At 40.7% G+C, this 26,229-nt stretch overlaps 1 protein-coding gene across 2 annotated transcripts in view; it reads right to left on the bottom strand.

Annotated features, from left to right (window-relative positions):
• Positions 1-26,229, bottom strand: part of samd4a (sterile alpha motif domain containing 4A) — a 105,165-nt gene that overhangs the window by 40,313 nt on the left and 38,623 nt on the right. For both annotated transcript variants that reach the window (XM_017721614.2, XM_017721613.2), the window contains exon 3: positions 2,306-2,827. In XM_017721614.2, the coding sequence (XP_017577103.1) occupies positions 2,306-2,827 (522 nt within the window). The remainder of the gene's footprint in view (positions 1-2,305; positions 2,828-26,229) is intronic.

Genomic DNA, 26,229 nt, shown 5'->3' with positions numbered 1-26,229 from the left:
GCATGTTGCTCAAGCTTGGACAGTGACATAACTCTGACTGGCCTACATGTGGGCAGTGACATGCAACTGTCCAAATGTTTCATCCAGAGATGCATGAAAAGGGAAAATCCACCAATTTCTCAAATTTTCTGCATAAATCAATGACTGAAATTGATGGTTCAGAGTGATTTGGTGTGAAGTGGTTGATTGCAGAGACTCAGATGTCTTCACAGTGGTGGTGACTGGTGGGAACCAGGGGTCACCAGGACTACAACACAGATATAGCCATTTTATTTACTCTCCGAAATGCGTCATGTAACGTTGTGAGGATGTAAACATTCACCAAATTCATCGATCAATGTGATACGGTGGAGTCAATATCATTTTTCAATACAGCAGAAATAAGGAGTGACGTGAAATTAAAATGTTAATCTGTCCATTTTCAGTTTATTGGAGAATATAACATTATTAAAGTATTATATCTGAAACAGAAGGTTGAGAGTCACAGTCTACAGCCTCAAGCAAAAGTGCTAGTCATGATACAATCATACAACATAATTCAATACACTACAGTACAGTATATGCTGAATGGTTACATCCATACGACACTAAAATAGCAGTAAATCTGAAAATGTTTTCAGTGGGGACTAAAATCCCCTGCATTTAAATGGGATTTAAATAACGTATTTGGCCAAAATCTTCAAAAAACTGCCATAAAACAGCGTCTCAGTCATCAGGCAGTGAATTCATAAGCATTTCATGTAGGAACTTTCTGTGAAGGAGCTTTTAGAGGTGGACGTCTGGTTCCTCTCACCACCACTGTGAGCAGCTCTGACTCAGTAAGTTTCTCTATGATGGAACGTTTCACACCAAACCGCTCCGAACGGCTCTGATTACATATTGACCATTAATTAAGCCGAAATTTGGAAAAATCATAATTATAGAGAAAGTTTGAAAACTTCACAGACATGGTTTAGTTTGCGGTTGTAGCGAGTTACTGTATTTTTTAGCTTGCTGTGGTCAGCATGGTCAGTTAGCATTTTGGCTATGTCTTTGTAGAGCTGCTTCATGCTGTATGTTAAATACTAACTGGGTCACTGCACTGTGCTGCATGTGTTGCTGCCTCTGTGATCAGAAGTGCAGAAAGGTTTAACCTGAATTTCAGAGCTTAGTATTTGGTGGTGTGTGTTTCAGTATTGCTTTAATGTCAAGCTGCAAGGACTCCACAGGTTTCACAGCAGCCCAAACGCGAGCTCCACCGGACGACACAGGACCGGAAAAACAATCTGACCTAAACATGGTCAATTTCACACATTTGCTTCAATCCGAATAGCGACCTAGAAATAGACCCGAAATCTTGAATATTTCTTTTTCTCTTCTCATAACTTTTCTCTGCTTTACACTTTTCCAACTTCTAAAATGTTCTGTTGTTTATTTCAAAGTTTAACTGGGAAAAAAATCTGAGATCTGGCCTCAGACTTCTGGACTGATTCATGTATTTAGTATTCTTATACTTTTGTACTTGCACTAACCTTAAATATTTCAGTCTTAATAAGTATGAATGCATATCAGTATCACCGTCTCCAACCTTTATTCACTTATTTATTCATTATTATTTTGTTTTTAGAACAAAAATAAAACACTGACCAAAAATGTTCTGCCGTACTTTTGGTGTTATGGGGCTATGATTGTGAAATTTCAGCTAGCAATTAAATTTTATATAAATAACTGCAATTTACAATGTAATTGTCTTTTCCTGTTCTACACTTATATTAAAACATGAGCCTAAAGTGGCCAATTTGGCTGATAAGCTGCTTTACTTGCAGCCTTTGTTCACCTAGTAGCTAAAACTGGCTGTACTGTTTATACTGAGCACACAATAAAACAAATGCCTATGTTATTACATAGAATTACGCATAGAGATAAGTTATATGTATATATATATATATATATATATATATATATATATATATATATATATATATATACTGTAACACTGATGTGGTGGTGGTGTGTTAGTGTGTGTTGTGCTGGCCTGAGTGGATCTCACAGCAGAGCTGCTGGAGTTTTTAAACACCTCAGTGTCGCTGCTGGACTGAGAATAGTCCATATATATACATAAACTGTGAACATAAAACTGTGATCATCTCAAATAATTGCAGTTAAGCGATTATGTAATAACTGTGGGAGGCCAATCAGGCGTTTTTTAACTCTGTATCGTATCTTGACACCTGTACTGTGATACATGTCGCTCTGTGAAGGTGTTGGTAAGGACCAGCTCCACCCGCCACCCGATCAGACACAAAGTGAAAAGGTTTGCACTCACTGGAGTTGGTCCCGCTGCCTGTGCCCACTGTGTTAATGGTGGAGGGCACAGAGGACGACGGGTAGAGCGGCAGGTGTCCGTTCTCGCAGCCCTGCTGCGTCTGCCAGCCCAGGCCGGAGTCGCGGGAGCCCTGCCAGCCGTTGAGGCGGTCGTCGGAGCCGTAGCGCTGGTGCTGAGGGTATAGGTGCTGGCTCTGGCTGCCGTGGTGGGATGAGGACGACACGCGCTCCAGCGAGTCTCCAGCCCCCCGCGAGGCCGCGCGCTCTTCCAGGTGGTTCAGCCACAGCGCCAGCTCGGCCCGGTCCTCCAGTGACGTGGCCGGGTGGATGAGGGCATACGACAGAAGCTGCCTGCTCTCCTCCAGGTGCCGGCCGAACTCGATGGTGTGGGTCAGGATTTTGGGTAGCAGACGCATGTACTCACCCTTCGCCTCCACATTGCCTGGCTTGAGGAGGGGCAGGTGGGTCAGAACCAGAGAGATCAGACGCTCCTTTGGCTCGGCCTGCCACTGACTGATCACCACTGAGAGAGAGAGAGAGAGAGAGAGAGAGAGAGAGAGAGAGAGAGAGAGAGAGAGAGATTCTTTTAATTCTCAAATTCCTTAATTTCTATAGATTTACCCAGTAACAACTACAAATTATTTAGTCTCTACTATGAATTACTCAGTATCTATTATCATTAATTCAGTATCTTCTATAAATTATTCAGAATCTATTATGAATTATTTGGTATCTATTATGAATGATTCAGTATCTACTATGAATTACTTGGTATATATTATTAATTATTCAGTCAATATGTACTTTTCAGAAACTACTATGAAACAAATGTTCTGTAGTTATGAAATTGGGGAACTGACGTTTTTACCCACACACAGATGTTTAAAGAGTTAATTAAGGAAATACACCTGCAAAGTTTTGTCAGGATAAAACAGCTCTGCGACTTTCAAGTTGACCCTTAAAGATCAAAGTCAAAAAGGCGACACAGACGACGTCTCACTCAGAAACTATCAGAGCGCATCCCACAACAAAGGCAGCATGGAGCTTCATTTATACAGCGAGTGGAAACACAGCAGCTCACAGTAAAGCTCCAGTTCCACATGCTGATCCTTTTTACTGACCAACGTGGACATAAATGCTCTCCAACGCAGACTTCAATCCGTTTAAAGAGCCAGATCCTTGAACCCTTTGAGAGGCAGTGCGTGAAAATCTCGGCACGTTTTGATGGCGAATAGGTGAGGCTGGCTTTGGCGCCGGTTTGAAACCTGCTGGCTGTTGTTTACAGACTGAACACATTTCCTGAACCTGTCAAAACCCACAACTCACCATCACTTGCCACAATAACAGGAACACGGACCATTAAAGCATCCACAGCCAAATATGGCTGGCTCCAGCAGTGGACAGGGAAGGGGTCATGCCTTCATTTCTCCTAACCAGCTGCCACAAGTCTATGTCTATGGCATTACGCAGCGGCCGAGCAGACGCTATACATATCTGCAGCAGCGTCACCTATTGTGGCATGTCTCAGAAACGCTCGGCCCGTCCAGCTTCAGCAGGGCTATACATACTCAGGGTCAGGGACATTATTTTGTCCACCTCCACAAATAGGTCTGTTTAGAGAACAGCACAAACATCCGCACAAATGTGCCCTGATTAGGGCTGGGAAACATGGTTACATTTTTTTTTTTGAGAATGCAGGTAACCACATCCACTACAGATGGCATTTTCAGCAGAGGCTGAATTTACATTTATTCTTTCAGGTTAACACACTGGAAAAAAATGAAACACCAAAAATGCCATAACTTTGGCACATGCCACATTTAGTTTCTTTCCCCCATTGTTTTCAGTAAATAAACAGTAGTTGTGCATTAAAATGTGCAGAAATGTGTTTATCTGACTGTAATAATAATAATAATAATAATAATAATAACTATACACCGATCAGGCCTAACATTACGTCCATCTCCTCGTTTCTACCCTCACTGTCCATCTTATCAGCTCCACTTACTGTATAGCTGCACTCTGTAGTTCTACAGTTACAGACTGTAGTCCATCTGTTTTTCTGATACTCTGTTACCCTGTTCTTCAGTGGTCAGGACCCCCATGGACCCCCACAGAGCAGGTACTATTTGGGTGGTAATAGGGCCATATTAGTAACAATTATCAATAATGTTCATGAAATGGGTCATTTTTTTTTTCTGTCTTTGCTTTTTGTGCACATTTGCTCTGAATGCTTGATCTGAAACGTCAGTCCCGGTTTTATTCCACTTACCCACAGCCTGTAATCCAAGTGTTAGTGGCTGCTGTGCCGCTATACAAGAAGTCGTCATTGCTATAGTCGTCATTAGGTCTTTTCACAGCAGGTTGATTTTCACCGCACCGCAACATTCACATCAAGTCCGATATGCTTTTGTTAAGCAAACGCAATAAGCACAAGAGAAAGGGATTCATCAGGCTTTTAGCCTGTGTAGCGGAGCACGTTGCATACTCACTGTTTCACCACACAAATAAAATGCGAAAAAGAGTAAACATAAGAAAATAAATAAATAAATAAATAAAAATAAGTGACGTGCGGCAGACGCCTTTAGGCTACCAAAAATAAATGAATAACGAAAAGTTTGACAGCACGGGCAGTTCCACTGACCCGCAATAGTGCTTGAAACCCTACTGCAGGTCCCCTGTGCCCCGGTGCTACGAGCACTAGAAGAAGCGAACAAACCATGTGCAGCCATGAGCTCTGATCACAGCATACAGCACTGCAGGGATGCACAGTCGTAATCGGCCAAAATCGGACTGGCAGCAACTAAAAATCAGCAACTGGACAAGCTGTTTATGTTCTTGTCTGATCTGTGTTGCAGTTTTAATGAGGTAAACAAGGTGAGGCAGGTAAGTTCTCTCGCACTATGAGCGAACGCTGCTGCTACACCTGAACAGCCAGTTACCTTCTACCTTCAATATAATGTTTTATTTCATTCATGCATTTTAAATGCCAGTTCGGCCCATTAAAGGACAAGTAATGTTGTTTATATTGCAAGTCTGGCTAATAAAAAGCAGGGAAATTAGTTAATGTGCTCATTTGGGTTTAAAAAATAAGCTAATAAAAATCTACCCCCCCCCCCCCCCCCCCCCCCCCAAAAAAAATAAAAAAATCAGCCATTGACCAATTCAACTGTAAAAAATCAAAATTAGCCAGATAAATATTTTTTTCTTCTAAAACATTTTTAAATTATTCTCTCAAATAAAACAGTCTTGGTCTGTGTGGTTTGTACTCTAGACTGAAATAAAGCACAGCTTTTGTTTACTGTTTCTTTGCTGCTAATAAATCAGACTAAGCCCCGCTGTGCCGCTCTGTCTCTAAATATTGGATTTTGATGTTATTTAATGCTCTAAAATGTTCTGAAAGTGGAAAAATTAAATTGTAGATTTTACAGTGAACTGAATACTTTCTTAAAGACTCTTCTTCAGTCCTGTTGGAGAAGGTTTAAGTGGCTCCTAATGCAGCTGCTTCAGAGATCAACAGTGTGTAAAGCTGCTGCAATGCAAACAGGGGATACTAAAGAATCGAAAATAGAAAATTAAACAAATTTCAATTTGGTTTTTGGTCACTGTATAATGCCATATCCGCCGTTTCAGTGTAATTCTGCGACATAGGTTTTAATAAACATAAGAAAAACACTTATTAGTAATTAGTAGAAGTGTCCAAACTTTTGACTGCAGCTCCTCTGGACTCTGCAGTTGCTTGTGCAAATTTTAAAGTCGTTATTTGTTTTTTATTGTCTCAAAAAAAAAAAAAACATTTAACAGAAAATTACACAGAAGCCGCGGTTTCGTGCGTCCACTCTACTTACATTTACACCATTTGGCTGATGCTCTTATCCAGAGCAACTTACAGTTTGATCATTTTACACAGGTGGGCGAAGGTGATGTTAGGAGTCTTGCCCAAGGACTCTTATTGGTACAGTGCAGGGTACCTGCCCTGGTGGGGGATTGAACCCCAGTCCCAACATAGAAGGCAGAGGTGTTACCCACTACACTAACCAACCACTGATGCATTCATCACAGCTTCCATTCTTCTCAGGAGACTCACTTTCACGTTCCTCAAAGAATCTGCAGATACACCTCCACAGTTCAGTCTTAGAAGCTGGTTCATGATTTTCTGAAGTAAACAAACACATTCAGTGATGTTGAGGTCTGGGGCCGTAGTACAAAAAATGATCTTTGTCTTAACTTAAGATCTGACAGTTCAAGATAAGATCTTTTCCAAATTCGTATTACAGAAGCAAATCTTGATTTAAGAAGCTTATCTTACAGCATCTTTTCGTTTCTCAACTTATATCTTAACACACTCGATTGAAGTCGACCATCAACTGCCTTGTCTGTTACCTAGCAACCAACCACACACGCACAGTTGAAACATAAACATGTAATCAAGCTAGTGAGTTAGCCAGACGTCTAACGTCAGCTTAGTCGTGCAAAGAAAGTCGAACAAAATTAAAGTGTGATAAACAGAGTTAAGAATGCTGTGAGAGTGCCACCTGCTGTTTATCAGAGTCGCTGCTCTCAGTTTCAGTTTCACTTCCCAAACACTTTAGCCAAACGTGCTAATGTTGTTCCTCCATTCAAAACAAGTTAAGATGCTCTGGAGTTTTAAAGTTAATCTTTAAAACTTTAATCTTAAAGTTAAAATATTTAGGATATTTTGGCAACTTAGGATGTTTCTGTAAAACCGTTTTCTAATCTGGAAATAAGAGAAGATTACAGACTTAAGAACTGTTGTCCTGCAATGGCTTCTGTCCTAACTTCCACCTTAAATGAAGTTGCCATGACAACAAAGCAGATCTCAGACTTTTCCATAATACGGCCCTTGGACTCTGGTGGTCAGTCCATCGTTCAGCTTCTTTGTTCGATGTGTCCGCCTCCTTTTCTCAGTGAGGCTTCTTGACAGTGACACATCCTTTCAGACCCACGTCCTTTGACTTTCGACTTCGTTGTGCAGCAGGATTATGTGATGCCCAATTTCCCCTGAAATTTCTCGTTTTCTGCTTGTACTTAATGGCTGTTTCGACAGCACATGAAATAAATGAAGGGTGGTCTCTGACTTTATCACGGCACTGTATGTCCACATGTGAGAGTGTGTAGTGTTTAAAGTGCTTAGCGACAGACAGGATGTTGTCGAGGGCTGATTCCTGTGTCTTGTTTAGGAGTGTTTAGAGAGGCTCCACGTTTAGAACACACACACCCCAATGTCACCCAGAGCAGGGTGGGCTCAGACGGAGGGACGACTGTTCAGCCGTGATTAAATGTTCCTCCGGGACACCTTTTTCTGGCACTTCCATTTTTACAGGCCGGCCGCGGGGCTCCACTGAGGCTGCAGGGAGGCAACAGGAGCCCCATTCACTCTAACAAGGGTGTAAATCTGACCTCAGAGCGATTCACTGTTACGATCCTTCAACAAGTGACTCAGCACATCACGAAGTCTCACATTTCTAACAATCCACCAAGTTGCCTTTGATACAATAAGGTGGCGACTTGATTCAGCACATTTTCAAACACAGCACAAATAAAGAGCGCCTAGAAAGTGTTTGATATGCTGATGTTTCGTTTATTAAAGCATCCGGCAACATAAATGTGTAATATTTGAGATGTAGAATGGCACAAAAGGGTTTCTTTGCAGCACATAAACACCGGACCAAGCCAGTGCCCTGGACACACACTAGTCACAAGATAGCACGTTATCCATAATCTAATACGTTAGCCCCGAGCTAACGCCCAACCCACCAGCTAATTCATTTGACACAACTTAACAACCTCAAGCTAATGCACAAGCTGTTAATGTTAGCCCTGAGCTAACATGCCAGCCACAAGTTAAATGTTAGCCCCAAACACACAAGCCCTAAGATATAATGCCGGCCCCGAGCTAATATGCACCAAACACAACCTAACATACGAGCTGCTAGTTAATCCTGAGCAAACCCATTAGCCACGGGATGCCGTGAGATGTCAGCCTTGAGCTAACGCACTAGCACAGAAGGAGAATTACCGCTCTGTAAAGTCTTCTGTGTTTCTTAAACACTAGAGGGCGCTCCCGAGCGAGTCCAGAATGGGAGCATTTGAGTAAAATCCTAGTTTATAAATGCTTAAACATTTTTAATGTAAAAGGATATTTCAATAAATTATTTTCTGAACATTTGAACACGGCTGTTATATTTTTAAGAGTTTTTAAACTCGAGTTGTAGGAGTTTACATTTATTCTTTCAGATTAACACACTGGAAAAAAATTACGTGACGTCAGTGAGCGTGAACTGCCAATGAGCTGCTCCGCTCACCAACCAATCAGCGCTCAGTAGCAGTAATATTAGCGTCCGGCTGCCCCAAAACCCGTTTACTGAAGATAAAAGGAAAAATATAGGCGAGATTTCTTTACTTTTTTTAGTGAAACACATCCTTCGACTTTCTAAAACGAAAGGAAAGTTCTGGGCGAGTGATTTGAAACTATTTTAACAGTTTGTTTTTAGCTGTTGAGCTCCATTCACTCCCATTCATTGAGGACTCGCTCAGGGGCGCCCTCTGCTGTTTCGCAGTCATGTTTTTGATACAACAGGGGAAATAGGAAGCGGCCAGGCTCCTTATAAACCGGCTCTGGCTTTAGCCATAAGCTAAAATGTGGCATAGGCCCCTAGATAACAAGCTAGCTGTGTTAAACTGATAACTTACAATACTATAAAATACATATCACTGTTCTCGGGAGAAAACCTCGTATCTCCAAAACGGTAACTTTACAGGAGAAGGAAAAAACCGACTGTAGTTTTAATGGAAGTCAATGGAACCAGACGTCTTTCCAAGTCATTTTGTGCCATTTCTTTTGGTCCGTTCATCATGAAATTTACAGACAACATAAAGAACAAAAGGTTGTTTGAAATTATGTCAAAAAGTGAAAAATGACAAAAATGGAGATACGAGGTTTTCTTCCGACAGCAGCGCTATGTATCTCGTTACATTTGTAAGAATATCCTTATAAATTTGACCACAATCATTCACATTTTAATTCTTTAAAAAAAAATACCCTGAACACTGATCTATACAGTCACATGGACAGAAACAATACCAAGCTTTTCCTTATTTTTTAATTACATCTGGACCAAAATATTACCACATACATCACTAAACATTAAAAATGAATGTCTGATCCTAACATTCCAAAACTGACGTCGTGGAATCGCCACCTCTGGATCACTGCGTCAAGATGCGGGGCTGCCTGTCCGCGCCCTCGCTCAGCAGTGATGTGATGCTTTATTTGTGAAAGGTGAGCTTCAATGCACCGCGGTGTATTTCTGACATCGCATGACAGGCAGCTGCGCGCTGGAAACGTTCAATCAGGACCAGTTAAGCACAATCGGAGGCCGAGCTGCTGCTTTTGGCCCGCGGTCGCGCCTCATAGCTCCTCTCTTAACTTAGCAGAGTGGGTCACTGCTTTAAAGGAACAGTTCAGAAAATAAAAAAATCTCATCTACGCAGCTCCATCCATCCCCACCACTCCCTCACCCCAAATGTAGTTGACCAGTCAAGACATGTTTGGTGTCCAAAACTCACTTCTTCATTTTTACACTGGAGCTTTGAAGCTAATCAACTACAAATTATTCAGTATGTACCACAAATTATTCAGCATATGCTACAAATTATTCAGTAACTACTATGAATTATTCAGTATCTACTATAAATCATTCAGTAACTACTGTGAAATATTCCGTATCTACTATAAATTATTGAGTAACTACTGTGAAATATTCCGTATCTACTATAAATTACTGAGTAACTACTATGAATTATTCAGTATCTACTATAAATTATTGAGTAACTACTATGAAATATTCAGTATCTACTATAAATCATTCAGTAACTACTGTGAAATATTCAGTATCTACTATAAATCATTCAGTCACTACTGTGAAATATTCAGTATCTACTATAAATCATTCAGTAACTACTGTGAAATATTCAGTATCTACTATAAATCATTCAGTAACTACTGTGAAATATTCAGTATCTACTATAAATTATTGAGTAACTACTATGAATTATTCAGTATCTACCATAAATTATTGAGTAACTACTATGAAATCTTCAGTATCTACTATAAATCATTTAGTAACTACTATGAAATATTCAGTATCTACTATAAATCATTCAGTAACTACTGTGAAATATTCAGTATCTACTATAAATCATTCAGTAACTACTGTGAAATATTCAGTATCTACTATAAATTACTGAGTAACTACTATGAATTATTCAGTATCTACTATAAATTATTGAGTAACTACTATGAAATATTCAGTATCTACTATAAATCATTCAGTAACTACTGTGAAATATTCAGTATCTACTATAAATCATTCAGTAACTACTGTGAAATATTCAGTATCTACTATAAATTATTGAGTAACTACTGTGAAATATTCAGTATCTACTATAAATTATTGAGTAACTACTATGAATTATTCAGTACCTACTATAAATTATTGAGTAACTACTATGAAATATTCAGTATCTACTATAAATTATTGAGTAACTACTATGAATTATTCAGTATCTACTATAAATTATTGAGTAACTACTATGAAATATTCAGTATCTACTATAAATTATTGAGTATCTACTATGAAATATTCAGTATCTACTATAAATTACTGAGTAACTACTATGAATTATTCAGTATCTACTATAAATTATTGAGTAACTACTATGAAATATGCAGTATGTACTATAAATCATTCAGTAACTCCTGTGAAATATTCAGTATCTATTATAAATCATTCAGTAACTCCTGTGAAATATTCAGTATCTACTATAAATTATTGAGTAACTACTATGAATTATTCAGTACCTACTATAAATTATTGAGTAACTACTATGAAATATTCAGTATCTACTATAACTCATTCACTAACCACTGTGAAATTTTCAGTATCTACTATAAATTACTGAGTAACTACTATGAAATATTCAGTATCTATTATAAATTATTGAGGAACTACTGTGAAATATTCAGTATCTACTATAAATTATTGAGTAACTACTATGAAATATTCAGTATCTACTATAAATCATTCTGTAACTACTGTGAAATATTCAGTATCTACTATAAATTATTGAGTAACTACTATGAATTATTCAGTATCTAGCATAAATTATTGAGTAACTACTGTGAAATATTCAGCATCTACTATAAATCATTCAGTAACTACTGTGAAATATTCAGTAACTACTGTGAAATATTCAGTATCTACTATAAATTATTGAGTAACTACTATGACTTATTCAGTATCTACTATAAATTATTGACTAACTACTATGAAATATTCAGTATCTACTATAAATTATTGAGTAATTACTATGAATTATTCAGTATCTACTATAAATTATTGAGTAACTACTATGAAATATTCAGTATCTACTATACATTATTGAGTAACTACTATGAAATATTGAGTATCTACTATAAATTATTGAGTAACTACTGTGAAATATTCAGTATCTACTATAAATCATTCACTAACTACTATGAAATATTCAATATCTACTATAATTTTTTCAGTAACTCCTTTGAAATATTCAGTATCTACTATACATTTTTCAGTAACTACTGTGAAATATTCAGTATCTACTATAAATTATTGAGGAACTACTATGAAATATTCAGTATCTACTATAAATCATTCAGTAACTACTGTGAAATATTCAGTATCTACTATAAATCATTCAGTAACTACTGTGAAATCTTCAGTATCTACTATAAATCATTTAGTAACTACTATGAAATATTCAGTATCTACTATAAATCATTCAGTAACTACTGTGAAATATTCAGTATCTACTATAAATCATTCAGTAACTACTGTGAAATATTCAGTATCTACTATAAATCATTCAGTAACTACTATGAAATATTCAGTATCTACTATAAATCATTCAGTAATTACTGTGAAATATTCAGTATCTACTATAAATCATTCAGTAACTACTATGAAATATTCAGTATCTACTATAAATTATTGAGTAACTACTATGAAATATTCAGTATCTACTATAAATCATTGAGTAACTACTATGAAATATTCAGTATCTACTATAAATCATTCACTAACTACTGTGAAATATTCAGTATCTACTATAAATTATTGAGTAACTACTGTGAAATATTCAGTATCTACTATAAATCATTCAGTAACTACTATGAAATATTCAGTATCTACTATAAATTATTGAGTAACTACTATGAAATATTCAGTATCTACTATAAATTATTGATTAACTACTGTGAAATATTCAGTATCTACTATAAATCATTCAGTCACTACTGTGAAATATTCAGTATCTACTATAAATCATTCAGTAACTACTGTGAAATATTCAGTATCTACTATAAATTATTGAGTAACTACTATGAAATATTCAGTATCTACTATAAATCATTCAGTAACTACTATGAAATATTCAGTATCTACTATAAATTATTGAGTAACTACTATGAAATATTCAGTATCTACTATAAATTATTGATTAACTACTGTGAAAAATTCAGTATCTACTATAAATCATTCAGTCACTACTGTGAAATATTCAGTATCTACTATAAATCATTCAGTAACTACTGTGAAACTAATGTTTAAGTTCTGTAGAGAATTATAGACCTCACACAGACGACTGGAGTCGGTTTCTCAGACTAGGTCAAGCCCTGGGCTACATTTTCCTTTCTACGGAGAACCTCTATTCGGAGCGCTGTGCAGTCCAGGAACAGGCTTGACTCCTATTACAAGTTAGTAGGAATTAAAGGGAACAGTCAAACAGAGTTTAAGGAGTTAAGCAGAGTCAGACAAGATGTGCTTTCATGCTGTCACTCCACTGGAAGACAAAAACAGCTCATGGAGATGTCAGTAAACGTGTTGTTATGAAGAATCCCCAGAACACGTCATCCTGCGGCTGGAACACTAATGAGGCCTTCATATCCCACCACACTGCGCTGCTAAAATTAGAGCCCTGCGTTTGGCTTGGCCGGTCTCACAGTTCCTCTCAGACTCAATCCCTCAGTCCCTCTCGCACTCCTCTTACCTCGTTCCGGCCCTCCGCTGCTCGGCCGCTAATACAATAGAGGCTGCTCATCTCTGAGCGTCTGACTTCCGATACAACCACCCCCCTCCCGTTCACTTCCTCTAGAGCCAGCTCCCACAGACGCATCATCTTTTCACCATTTACTCCTCCTTTACAACCCTTTTCGCACCATTCCACAAGGCCGCGATATGCACAGTACGCTTTAGTCTACACACTGTTTGAAATCACCAGCTTGACTGAACATAATGAATGGACCAGTTCAAGCAGCCGATATTCCAGTGAACTGCTAACATTTCATTAATGTAGGTCAAAGTTAGGAGTGGTTTATTCCTCAAGCCACTTTAGAGCACAATTATGAATTATTTGCTGATTTTAAAGTTGAAAAAAAAAAAATATATAAAACGGGACGTAACTTTTGTTTTATATGTTAATCCAGTACGATCATTTACAGCAAACAAACAGCAATTGTGCATTAAAATGTGCAGAAGTGAGTTCTCTGCAGAGGACGTGTTCATTTATTACACTTGGTAAATCAAATATCAGCAAAATGTCATTCGAGCAGCAGTGACTACATCTATCTCTCTATCTCTCTCTCCCTCTCTCTCTCTCTCTCCCCCCTATATACACACACACACACACACACACACACACATATATATATATATATATATGCATACAGATGATTCAAAAGTCAAAGGATAATGTTTTATCTTATTTTATTTTTTATTTTCTTTATTTTTATTTTATATCTTTTACCTCTGGGGTCATCTCAAACAAACTGTGTATGGTGAGAAAATCCGCAACAAACACCACCTTCAGCACCTCATCATGGAGGCTTGTCACAGCATATATATATATATACATCCATCCATCCATTTTCTAAGCCGCTTCTCCGTCAGGGTCGCGGGGGGATGCTGGAGCCTATCCCAGCAGTCTTCGGGCGGAAGGCAGGATACACCCTGGACAGGTCGCCAGATATATATATATATATATATATATATATAAATAGAAACACACACACACACACACACTGACAGGGAGATCCACTCGAAAGAGTCCCTGAATATTCTGCTGTAACTCCTGTAAGGATCTGAACCCCAAAAAATCCACTACATATCCTGACACCCGGAAAGCTGCAAACGAAGGTTAAACGTGGCGATGGCACCCATCTCATCGCTCCGATGCATCGCGGATTCTTTGAAGCTCCATATACTGAGGAGCACCCAGCACATTGTTTGGTTCAGATTGCTTGTTGAGTTATTACAAAATATTCGGGGCCTCTTTCGAGTGAATCTCCCTGTATATAGTGATTTATCAGAAACATCTGATCAGCAGAGCTTAATTTTACTACAAAGGAGGATTATTTTATTATTAACTTTAAAATCTAATTCTGCTGTGGAGCCACAACGGGGCAGTAAAAGAGTCGCATGCAGGTCCGGAGCCACATGCTGCCGAACCCTCAACTAGTGTAATGAGTTACTACCCATCTACCACTTTGTAGGTTTATAGTAACAGACTGAACCTAATCTGCTGCTCAGTTTATCAGCCTCCGTTCAACTTGACCATCAGTGGAAGAGGTCCTTTGGTGGTCTTTCCATTGCTTTCCATTCCACAGCAACAGAGGAGCAGAGGAGCTACAGTCTGTGACTGGACCTACACAGTGCTCCTACACGGAGGTGTTTCTGATAAAATGGCCAATTAGTCTAAGACTTTCACATGCTTGTCTGTCTCTCTCTCTCTCTCTCTCTTTCTTCTATCCCCCCCTCACTTCCTCTCTTTCTGTCCTCCACATTCCTCCCTTCTCTCTCTCTCCTCCTTCCTCTCCGTCTTTCCCTCTCAATTTCCTGTTGTCCCCCTTTCCTCTCTTCTCTTTTCTTTCTCTTTCTCTCTCTTCCACTTCTACATCTCTCTTTTCCTCTTTTCTCTCTCTCCTTGCTCTCTTTTCCACTTCCATCCATCTTTTCCTTTTTCCTCTCTCTATCCTCTTCTTTCCCGTCTCTTCTATTTTCTACTCACTATATTTTCCTCTTTCCTCTCGCTGGCATTTCCTCATTTCCTTCTCTCTATCTTCCACTTCTGCCTATTTTTTTTCCCGATTTTGTCTCTTTAATTCTTTCCACTGACTCCTTCTTTCCCTTTCTTTACTCTCTCCAGTATCATTTTTCTTCTCTCTCTCTCTCTCTGACCCCTCAGTGTTCGTCGGAGGGGGGGATGGAAAGAGTGATCAGACTTTTTCTGTTTTCTCTCCAAGCACTAGAGTAAACCCCTCCTCTTCACCCCCACAAACTCACTCAGACACTTCCCCACTGCTCTCTCACTCCCTCTCTCTCCCATTTCTTCCTTCTATCCCGCTCTCTCATAGACACACGTAAATATAGAACAGAAGGGCAGAGCGCACTGAGCGGTCATCAGCATGAGTCATGGAGAGAGGGAGAGGGAGAGAAAGAGAGAGAGACAGAGAGAGAGAGAGAGACAGAGAGAGAGAGAGAGAGACAGCGAGAGAGAGAAAGAGAGAAAGATACAGAGAGACAGAGAGAGTGAATGGGAGATAGTAGAAGGACAGAAGGAGAAAGAGAGAATTAGAGATAGTAGAAGGAGAGAGAGACAGAGAGAGAGAGACCGAGAGAGAGAGATAGTAGAAGGAGAGCGAGAGAGAGAATGAGAGATAGTAGAAGGGGAGAGAGAGAGAGTGAGAGAGAATGAGAGTGAGAATGATAGAGAGTGAGAGGGAGACAGAGAGAATGAGAGAGAGAATGAGAGAGAGAGAGAGAGAGAGAGAGAGAGAGAGAGAATGAGAGAGAGAGGGAGAGAGAGAGAATGAGAGAGAGTGAGAGGGAGAGAGAGAGAGAGAATGAGAGAGAGAGAGAGAATGAGAGAGAGAGTGAGAGGGAGAGAGAGAATGAGAGAGAGTGAGAGGGAGAGAGAGAGAGAATGAGAGAGTGAGAGGGAGAGAGAGAGAGAATGAGAGAGAGAGTGAGAGGGAGAGAGAGAGTGGGAGAGAGAATGAGAGAGAGAGTGAGAGGGAGAGAGAGAGAGAATGAGAGAGAGTGAGAGGGAGAGAGAATGAGAGAGAGAGTGAGAGGGAGAGAGAGAGAGAGAGAATGAGAGAGAGAGTGAGAGGGAGAGAGAGAGTGGGAGAGAGAATGAGAGAGAGAGTGAGAGGGAGAGAGAGAGAGAATGAGAGAGAGTGAGAGGGAGAGAGAATGAGAGAGTGAGAGGGAGAGAGAGAGAGAATGAGAGAGAGAGTGAGAGGGAGAGAGAGAGAGAATGAGAGAGTGAGAGGGAGAGAGAGAGAGAATGAGAGAGTGAGAGGGAGAGAGAGAGAGAATGAGAGAGAGTGAGAGGGAGAGAGAGAGAGAATGAGAGAGTGAGAGGGAGAGAGAGAGAGAATGAGAGAGAGTGAGAGGGAGAGAGACAATGAGAGAGAGTGAGAGGGAGAGAGAGAGAGAATGAGAGAGAGTGAGAAGGAGAGAGAGAGAATGAGAGAGAGCGAGAGGGAGAGAGAGAGAGAGAGTGAGAGAGAGAATGAGAGAGAGTGAGAGGGAGAGAGAGAGAGAATGAGAGAGAGTGAGAGGGAGAGAGAGAGAATGAGAGAGTGAGAGGGAGAGAGAGAGAGAATGAGAGAGAGTGAGAGGGAGAGAGAGAGAGAATGAGAGAGTGAGAGGGAGAGAGAGAGAGAATGAGAGAGAGTGAGAGGGAGAGAGAGAATGAGAGAGAGTGAGAGGGAGAGAGAGAGAATGAGAGAGAGTGAGAGGGAGAGAGTGAGAGAATGAGAGAGAGAGTGAGAGGGAGAGAGTGAGAATGAGAGAGAGTGAGAGGGAGAGAGAGAGAGAATGAGAGAGAGTGAGAGGGAGAGAGAGAGAATGAGAGAGAGTGAGAGGGAGAGAGAGAGAGAATGAGAGAGAGTGAGAGGGAGAGAGAGAGAGAATGAGAGAGAGTGAGAGGGAGAGAGAGAGAGAATGAGAGAGTGAGAGGGAGAGAGAGAGAGAATGAGAGAGAGTGAGAGGGAGAGAGAGAATGAGAGAGAGTGAGAGGGAGAGAGAGAGAATGAGAGAGTGAGAGGGAGAGAGTGAGAGAATGAGAGAGAGTGAGAGGGAGAGAGAGAGAGAATGAGAGAGAGTGAGAGGGAGAGAGAGAGAATGAGAGAGAGTGAGAGGGAGAGAGAGAGAATGAGAGAGAGTGAGAGGGAGAGAGAGAGAGAATGAGAGAGAGTGAGAGGGAGAGAGAATGAGAGAGAGAGTGAGAGGGAGAGAGAGAGAATGAGAGAGTGAGAGGGAGAGAGAGAGAGAATGAGAGAGAGTGAGAGGGAGAGGGAGAGAGAGAGAATGAGAGAGTGAGAGGGAGAGAGAGAGAGAATGAGAGAGAGTGAGAGGGAGAGAGAATGAGAGAGAGAGTGAGAGGGAGAGAGAGAGAATGAGAGAGTGAGAGGGAGAGAGAGAGAATGAGAGAGTGAGAGGGAGAGAGAGAGAATGAGAGAGTGAGAGGGAGAGAGAGAGAATGAGAGAGTGAGAGGGAGAGAGAGAATGAGAGAGAGAGTGAGAGGGAGAGAGAGAGAATGAGAGAGAGTGAGAGGGAGAGAGAGAGAGAGAGAGAGGGAGAGAGAGAATGAGAGAGAGTGAGAGGGAGAGAGAATGAGAGAGTGAGAGGGAGAGAGAGAGAGAATGAGAGAGAGAGTGAGAGGGAGAGAGAGAGAGAGTGAGAGGGAGAGAGAGAATGAGAGAGAGAGTGAGAGGGAGAGAGAGAGAATGAGAGAGTGAGAGGGAGAGAGAGAGAGAATGAGAGAGAGTGAGAGGGAGAGAGAGAGAGAATGAGAGAGTGAGAGGGAGAGAGAGCGAGAATGAGAGAGAGTGAGAGGGAGAGAGACAATGAGAGAGTGAGAGGGAGAGAGAGAGAGAATGAGAGAGAGAGTGAGAGGGAGAGAGAGAGAGAGTGAGAGGGAGAGAGAGAATGAGAGAGAGAGTGAGAGAGAGAGAGAGAGAGAGAGAGAATGAGAGAGAGAGGGAGAGAGAGAGTGTGAGAGGGAGAGAGAGAGAGAATGAGAGAGAGTGAGAGGGAGAGAGAGAGAATGAGAGAGTGAGAGGGAGAGAGAGAGAGAATGAGAGAGAGTGAGAGGGAGAGAGAGAGAGAATGAGAGAGTGAGAGGGAGAGAGAGAGAGAATGAGAGAGTGAGAGGGAGAGAGAGAGAATGAGAGAGTGAGAGGGAGAGAGAGAGAATGAGAGAGTGAGAGGGAGAGAGAGAATGAGAGAGAGAGTGAGAGGGAGAGAGAGAATGAGAGAGAGAGTGAGAGGGAGAGAGAGAGAATGAGAGAGAGTGAGAGGGAGAGAGAGAGAGAGAGAGAGGGAGAGAGAGAATGAGAGAGAGTGAGAGGGAGAGAGAATGAGAGAGTGAGAGGGAGAGAGAGAGAGAATGAGAGAGAGAGAGAGAATGAGAGAGAGAGTGAGAGAGAGAGAGAGAGAGAGAGAGAATGAGAGAGAGAGGGAGAGAGAGAGTGTGAGAGGGAGAGAGAGAGAGAATGAGAGAGAGTGAGAGGGAGAGAGAGAGAATGAGAGAGAGTGAGAGGGAGAGAGAGAGAGAGTGAGAATGAGAGAGAGTGAGAGGGAGAGAGAGAGAATGAGAGAGTGAGAGGGAGAGAGTGAGAGAATGAGAGAGAGTGAGAGGGAGAGAGAGAGAGAATGAGAGAGAGTGAGAGGGAGAGAGAGAGAGAATGAGAGAGAGTGAGAGGGAGAGAGAGAGAATGAGAGAGTGAGAGGGAGAGAGTGAGAGAATGAGAGAGAGTGAGAGGGAGAGAGAGAGAGAATGAGAGAGAGTGAGAGGGAGAGAGAGAGAATGAGAGAGAGTGAGAGGGAGAGAGAGAGAATGAGAGAGTGAGAGGGAGAGAGAGAGAATGAGAGAGTGAGAGGGAGAGAGAGAGAATGAGAGAGAGTGAGAGGGAGAGAGAGAGAGAATGAGAGAGAGTGAGAGGGAGAGAGAGAGAATGAGAGAGTGAGAGGGAGAGAGAGAGAATGAGAGAGAGTGAGAGGGAGAGAGAGAGAATGAGAGAGTGAGAGGGAGAGAGAGAGAATGAGAGAGTGAGAGGGAGAGAGAGAGAATGAGAGAGAGTGAGAGGGAGAGAGAGAGAATGAGAGAGTGAGAGGGAGAGAGAGAGAATGAGAGAGTGAGAGGGAGAGAGAGAATGAGAGAGAGAGTGAGAGGGAGAGAGAGAGAAAGTTGTTTGGAACCTGTGAATCACAGCGAGAGTCAGTGCGGGTGAGGAAAGCCCTCCTTCAGTGCCTCATCAGTTGTTTTAAAGGGCCGAACAGGAACAGAACCTTCTGCTGAATTCTAAGCGGCGTTAGTGCGTTGGGTCAGGTGGTCTCCTTGTTTGTACAGTTAAAGATTCCTTAAATATTACAATAATGTAAGGATTATTTTCAGGATATCCTAATGAAAAACACCAGTTTCACTGTGTCACTGTCTGAGCATTTAAAACTGCAGCGAAGGTGGAGTAAATCAGCGTCAGTGAATCTGAAGTCAGGACTTCAGCTGCTGCTCACGATTCTGTATTAGTCAGCAGGGACGCAGTGACATGAGAACTCTAGGCTGAGGCTGATACCTGATGTTGATCATGGACGCGTCAGTCACTGAGTGTGTTTACATGCACTCAATATCCCGGATTTCTGCGGTTATCAACAGCATACTCAGATAGAGAGATAGTAGAGAGAGAGAGAGAGAGAGGGATTAAGAAATCTGATAAAGAGAGCAGATTTCTCCGTGCTGTGATCTCTCACTCTGATTTCTCAGTCAGAGCATGTGTGAAAACAGGCCGCAGCACCAGAAATAAGCGAGCAGCGTCGTCATGAGACGCAGCAAAACACTTTTGGAGCGATGAAACCAAAAACATGCTTGGGGTCACCACGATTACAACAGAAATACATTTTATTAAATAATAATAATAATAATAATACTTTTTATTTATATAGCACTTTTCATCCCGGTGGCAGCTCAAAGTGCGTTACAGATCGCCAGGATCCTCAGTAAACATTAAAATAGGTGCTTTCCGCCTTGGATTGTGTATTTTTCTTTGTATCTGATGAATATTTGAGTGTTAAATTTTATATATTTTGACAACCCTAGATGTCAACACATCATTCGACCCCAGACAGGAACACCCCTGCTATTGCAGCACTGCTGTCACCATGGCTACAGTTACATGGCTGCATGCCACCATTTGTCAGACACTGTAGCTGTAGGTTAGGTTTTTTTTCCCAAAGCCAACATGTAAGCGCAGCACAGCAGCCCAGTCCAGCTTCAGTCTTTCCCCTCTTTACTGCCCCTACCAGCATGAATACACACTCCTCGACTGTAGTCCTGAGGCCCTGATCATCACTGAATCAGCATCTTCAGCCTGACAGGCTGATCTGCTTGAGCCTGAAGTTCCAGCACACTCCTGGCCTTGGGGAAGACCTCAGGCTGAAAAGCAGGGATGAGTAGACAACAGGAAGGGTTGATGTAAGCTCTCTCTCTCTCTCTCTCTCTCTCTCTCTCTCTCTCTCTCTCTCTCTCTCTCTCTCGTATACACTCACATAAACCTCTTCCAAATGGAAGGGTGTGCCTGAGAAGCCCATTAGGAGGCTGCTAAGCAGACTATGCAGGCGTTTCCTCCTTTTCATTACATCCAATTCAAGACGTTCTTAATGAGACACTGAATATTAAAGTAAGAGAAACTGAGATACAGTCTCTGGACACAGGAATCAACAGCGCTCAGCTAACGGCGTACAGAGGGTTTATCACACTGACACAGCTGGAAATGAAACTAATAGTTCAGACAAAAAAGCAAACGATGCAGAGAATGAATGGAAGTCAACGGCCAACAGACAGCACAGCAAACGACAGCGATATTTAGCTGATTAAGCATAAAACTGACCTCACTGCCAAGTATAATCTAGGAGTGATCCATCAAAACATTATAAAACAGATCAATGTTTTTGTAGAACATGAGCCTGATCCACTCAGACCAGCGCAACACACACTAACACATCACCACCACCACGTCAGAGTTACTGCAGTGCTGAGAATGATCCACCACCTGCTCTGTGAGGGTCCGTGGGGGTCCTGACCACTGAAGAACAGGGTAACAGAGTATCAGAGAAACAGATGGACTACAGTCTGTAACTGTAGAACTACAGAGTGCAGCTATACAGTAAGTGGAGCTGATTAAAGGGACAGTGAGGGTAGAAACAAGGAGGCGGTCAGGATTTTACGCCTGACCGGTGCAAACTTGTTTTTATTGTTTGTTTGTTTCGTTGACGTGTCTTGATTGAGCTTTGATGTTTTGAGTTGAAAGATTTAGATTGAACATGAGTTTCGTTTCTTAATGTGGGATGTTTTTTGAATATTCATGTCTACTGAAACAGTTTTTGTCTGTGGGCGGAGGCATATTTTAGCCACACCCCTGCATTTTAGAGCAGGAAGTGAGACTGCATCCCTGTCCCTCATGGCCACATGGTGAGCAGCTAGATCCCGTTGTTTTGGGTAAAGCTGTGTTTGTTAGTCATATACTGGCTGCTACTGAAACATCTGATAAAGTTTGGGCAGTGTTATGATTGTTTTGGTAGTGAGAAAATGGAATATGCAATTATCTGTTTTAATAAAATGAACATAGTTAAGTAATTCAACCGTCAATCACAGCAAAATGATTTAGTCTAAATTCCAAGATCAGTTAAAAGCCCAAAATGTAGAAATATCCATACATGAAGTAAACAATGTTTGAGTAAACCTTTCACAGTGGCCATAAAATGCAGTTTAAGTCTGTTTTGAAGGTCCCTCTGTTCAGCAAATACCTCAGTAATTAAAATAATTACATTAATAATTACATTCCAAAAGGTTTGAATTAAATTAAAATGTATTACATTTGACTTAAAATAAAATCAAAATGTAATTCATTGGTTTTATTTGATTTTATTATTATTATATGTTAAAATATTTGAAAAGGACGGTTACCCTGAGAGGCTGACAACTATAATACTGGCTGCATTTAACGTATTTTGCCTGTGTAAAAATTTTGTTGCACTTTTTAAATTTTAAGTTTTGCTCTTCTTTTTTTTATATTTTAAAGCCAGCAAACAAACTCCTCAGAATTGTGCACTAAAACATGCCACACCTAAGTGTGCTCTCTGTAGAGGATGTGTTCACTTATTTTCATTGAGGAAATCAACAAAAGACGGAATTTCACAGAAGTGTGGAAAATTTTGCATGCAAACTAAAACGGCGACCAAACGACAGGAACGCTAAGCTACACAGAGCTGGGCGATCTGGAAAAAATTTCTACGAGCATACATGAAGACATATTCACGACACATGATGTGTCACAATATTTATTTTTTCTGACACCTGATGAGTTAGAACAGACAAGTAGAGCCACGTTTAAAAAAATCAGTCAATAATCAGATCGATAATCGGACTTCTGCAGTTATCTGATTATTCGAATGACCATGTAAACGGCATGCTCTGATTTCTTAGACTGGAGTAAGGCATAGAAATTTGACTAATCTGATAAAGAGGCTGGGTTTTAGCTCAGTAGTCAGATTTCTCAGTGCGTGTGACTCTTACTCTGATTTCTTTCGGATTTTTCAGTCTGCGCGTGCGTTTTTACATCATGTTTACGTCACGTGGTCTTCTCCGAGTTCATTGGCTGGTTGCCAAGCATAAATCCGATTACTGTCCGACTCATGTAGACCCGGAGTTTCCTGCGATCTGATTACTCAAGTGCATGTAAACGCTTTGATCAGATTACTGACAAAATCTGATGTTGCAGTTATCAGATTATTAAGCGCAAACACTCAACCAGGCCTAATTATTCTGCTGGTAATCAAACATGCAGTTGTTTCTTAAGCGCTGATGAGAGGATCGGAAAAGCAGACTGATACCTAGTGAGATGTACTTTATCATGATAACGATAAATATTGCCATACTGCTCAGCCTCATTATGACTGGCTACTGAAAGTGCTCTGTTATACTGACCACTCCTTACAATCTCATTTTAAAAGCAACATAAAAGCCACGACCAGAGCCAGAGCCATACCTCACCAGCTGTCGGGAGCTGTCGCCACCCACCACATCCTGCTCTATAATTTGATATATAATATAATTTCCTCTCACTTTCACTTAGCTGTCTGTCTTATCACACAGTTCATATTGCTTTCAGTTTGGTACATTTTCCTTGTGGAAAGTGGTCTTAAGCAGCTCTATTTTTAGCCTATCTAGTGATCCCAACTGCCCATTGTGCCCTCATGCATACAGGTCAAATACATTCCTCAACCTGTCTGATAAACTCACAGTTAGGAACTGTTGTTCACTGTAAACCAAATAAAAATGAACCAACTCTTTTTCACCCAACAGTCTTGGTCGACAGCGCCGTACATCTGCGCTTTCACTGTTAAACGATTAATCATTTACATCTCGACTGGCTACTGCCTTCCATTTGCTGTTAGCCACCAGGCTATTCTTTATCAGACACACAAAGGCAGTGTCTCTCTCTCTCTCTCTCTCTCAAACACGCACACATTCACATGGGAGGAGAGCTGTTTGTCAGACACATGATTCCCTTGTTCTAAATATAGACTCTCCACATCACAGTCCAACACTACTGGGTTAGAGATAACGCCCTATTTTTACAACATCATCACTGAACACATCAACCAAAGCCACACAGGCATGAGCACAGTTTTAGACCTTTTCAGGATGTGAGGTTACACGTATGTGCCGTATGTCCTACATACATGTACTGATTTATATGTAATAATAGAAATAATAGGTCCAATATATATTATATACAGTGCTGGGCAAAAGTCAGAGACCACTTTGGAGTCATTTCCAATCAAAACAGCCATTAAGTACTAGTCATTCATTTTTCAGGAGATGAGGAGAAGAGATATGAGATAATCCACCTGCATAAAGAAGGAGAAAGTCAAAGGAAAAAAGCTACAGAGAAAATGGGGCTCCTAACAGCCACCTGGAAGACCCGGTAGACACCAAAACTGCCCCCATCAGATAAACAGCACTAAAAGCTTTCATCTCTGAGAGAGAGGAGAAGATCAAGCTGCTTCAGATCTGAAAACATCCACAGGTGCTTCTGTCCATCCTTCCACTGTGAGAAGACCACTCAGCGCTGTGGGTCTGAAAGGACGTGTAGCTGATCAAGAAGAACCTCACTGAGAAAAGGAGACGGACACATCAAACAAAGAAGCTGAACGATGGGCTGACCGCCCCAGAGTCCAGACCTCAACACCACTGAATGGGTTTGATTAGTTCAGAAAATCAAACCAGCTTCTCAGACTGAACTTTGGAGGCGTGTCTGCAGATTTTTGAGGAGCTGAAAGTGAGACTCCTGAAAAGAGCGGAAGCTGGAATGAAGGGAAAGGGAGACACACTGACCCTCACAGCGGAGAGTAGATTTAGCTGCTGAGTGTGATTTTCTGTTAAATGCATGTTTTTTTTGCCAGACACTGAAAAATAAATAACCTGTACTTATTGGCTGTTTAACTGGAAACGAAATGAACAAATCAGAGAGTTTGAATTCTACACAGCACTGTAAATGTAAGTATCTCTAGGTACTATAATCACTACTGTTAGTACTTTCACTGCAAACCTTTACTACTGTTACGAGTACTACTACAACTACTACAACTACTACAACTACAATTACTACTGCTATTAATAACATGTTCCACACAAACACACACACAGTCCAGCACTGCTGTGTCTGATCCACTCATACCAGCACAACACACATTAACACACAACCAGTGTGTTACTGCAGTGCTTAGAATGAAGCACCACCCAAATAGTACCTGCTCTGTGAGGGTCCATGGGGGTCCTGACCACTGAAGAACAGGGTAACAGAGTATCAGAGAAACAGATGGACTACAGTCTGTAACTGTAGAACTACAGAGTGCAGCTATACAGTAAGTGGAGCTGATAAAGTGGACAGTGAGCGCAGAAATGAGGAGGTGGTCAATAAATGCTTGTTCAGTGTATATATATATATATATATCTCACTGCTCGCAGAACAAAACATCTTCAGAATAATAACTTTACAATAAAACCATGCCTTACTTTTAATGTACACCAGCTGTACACCAGCCATATATATGTATATATGCCTGTTTTTGCCACAATTTGAAAACACCTGTTCTCCTTTACATTGTGTGTAAATTTCATGATAAATGGCCAAAAAACTGGTTCCACTGACCTACTTTAAAAGTAAAGCATGGTTTTTCCTTTTATTGTAAAGTTATTATTCTGAAGATGTTTTGTTCTGAGAGCAGTTATTTATATATATATATATATATATATATATATCTGCTAATGCACCATCTAAACTTACTTACTACTTCAGTTAATTTTATTTTAAGATTTTATTCTATATCAAGTGATTTTAGAGCATTTCAATTGGTCCATTCATCCTAAATTTTCACACATAAAAGGACAGCTGGTGTGTTCAAATATAAAAATAAAATAAATATAAAATAAAACTGGACATGCCTTTCGGAACAAAACCTCATATCTCCGTTTTTCTCGATTTTAAGTTCTTGACATGATTTTAAATGGCCTGTTGGCCCTAATTATGTGTGGGTTTCATGAGAAACAGACCAAAACACAAGACCCAAAATTACCTGGACAAAACTCTGGTTCCTTTGACTTACATTGAAAGTATAGCAGGTTTTCTCCTTCTCCTGTAAAGTTACTATTTTGGAGATACGAGGTTTTGTTCCGACAGCAGCGACATATACATATATTTGCGTGTGGGTGTGTGTAAGTAACCCTAACCTCCAGGA

The sequence above is a fragment of the Pygocentrus nattereri genome, chromosome 10, assembly GCF_015220715.1.
Source record: "Pygocentrus nattereri isolate fPygNat1 chromosome 10, fPygNat1.pri, whole genome shotgun sequence".
Classification (NCBI taxonomy): domain Eukaryota; kingdom Metazoa; phylum Chordata; class Actinopteri; order Characiformes; family Serrasalmidae; genus Pygocentrus; species Pygocentrus nattereri.
This window is presented reverse-complemented; position numbering and strand designations above follow the sequence as displayed.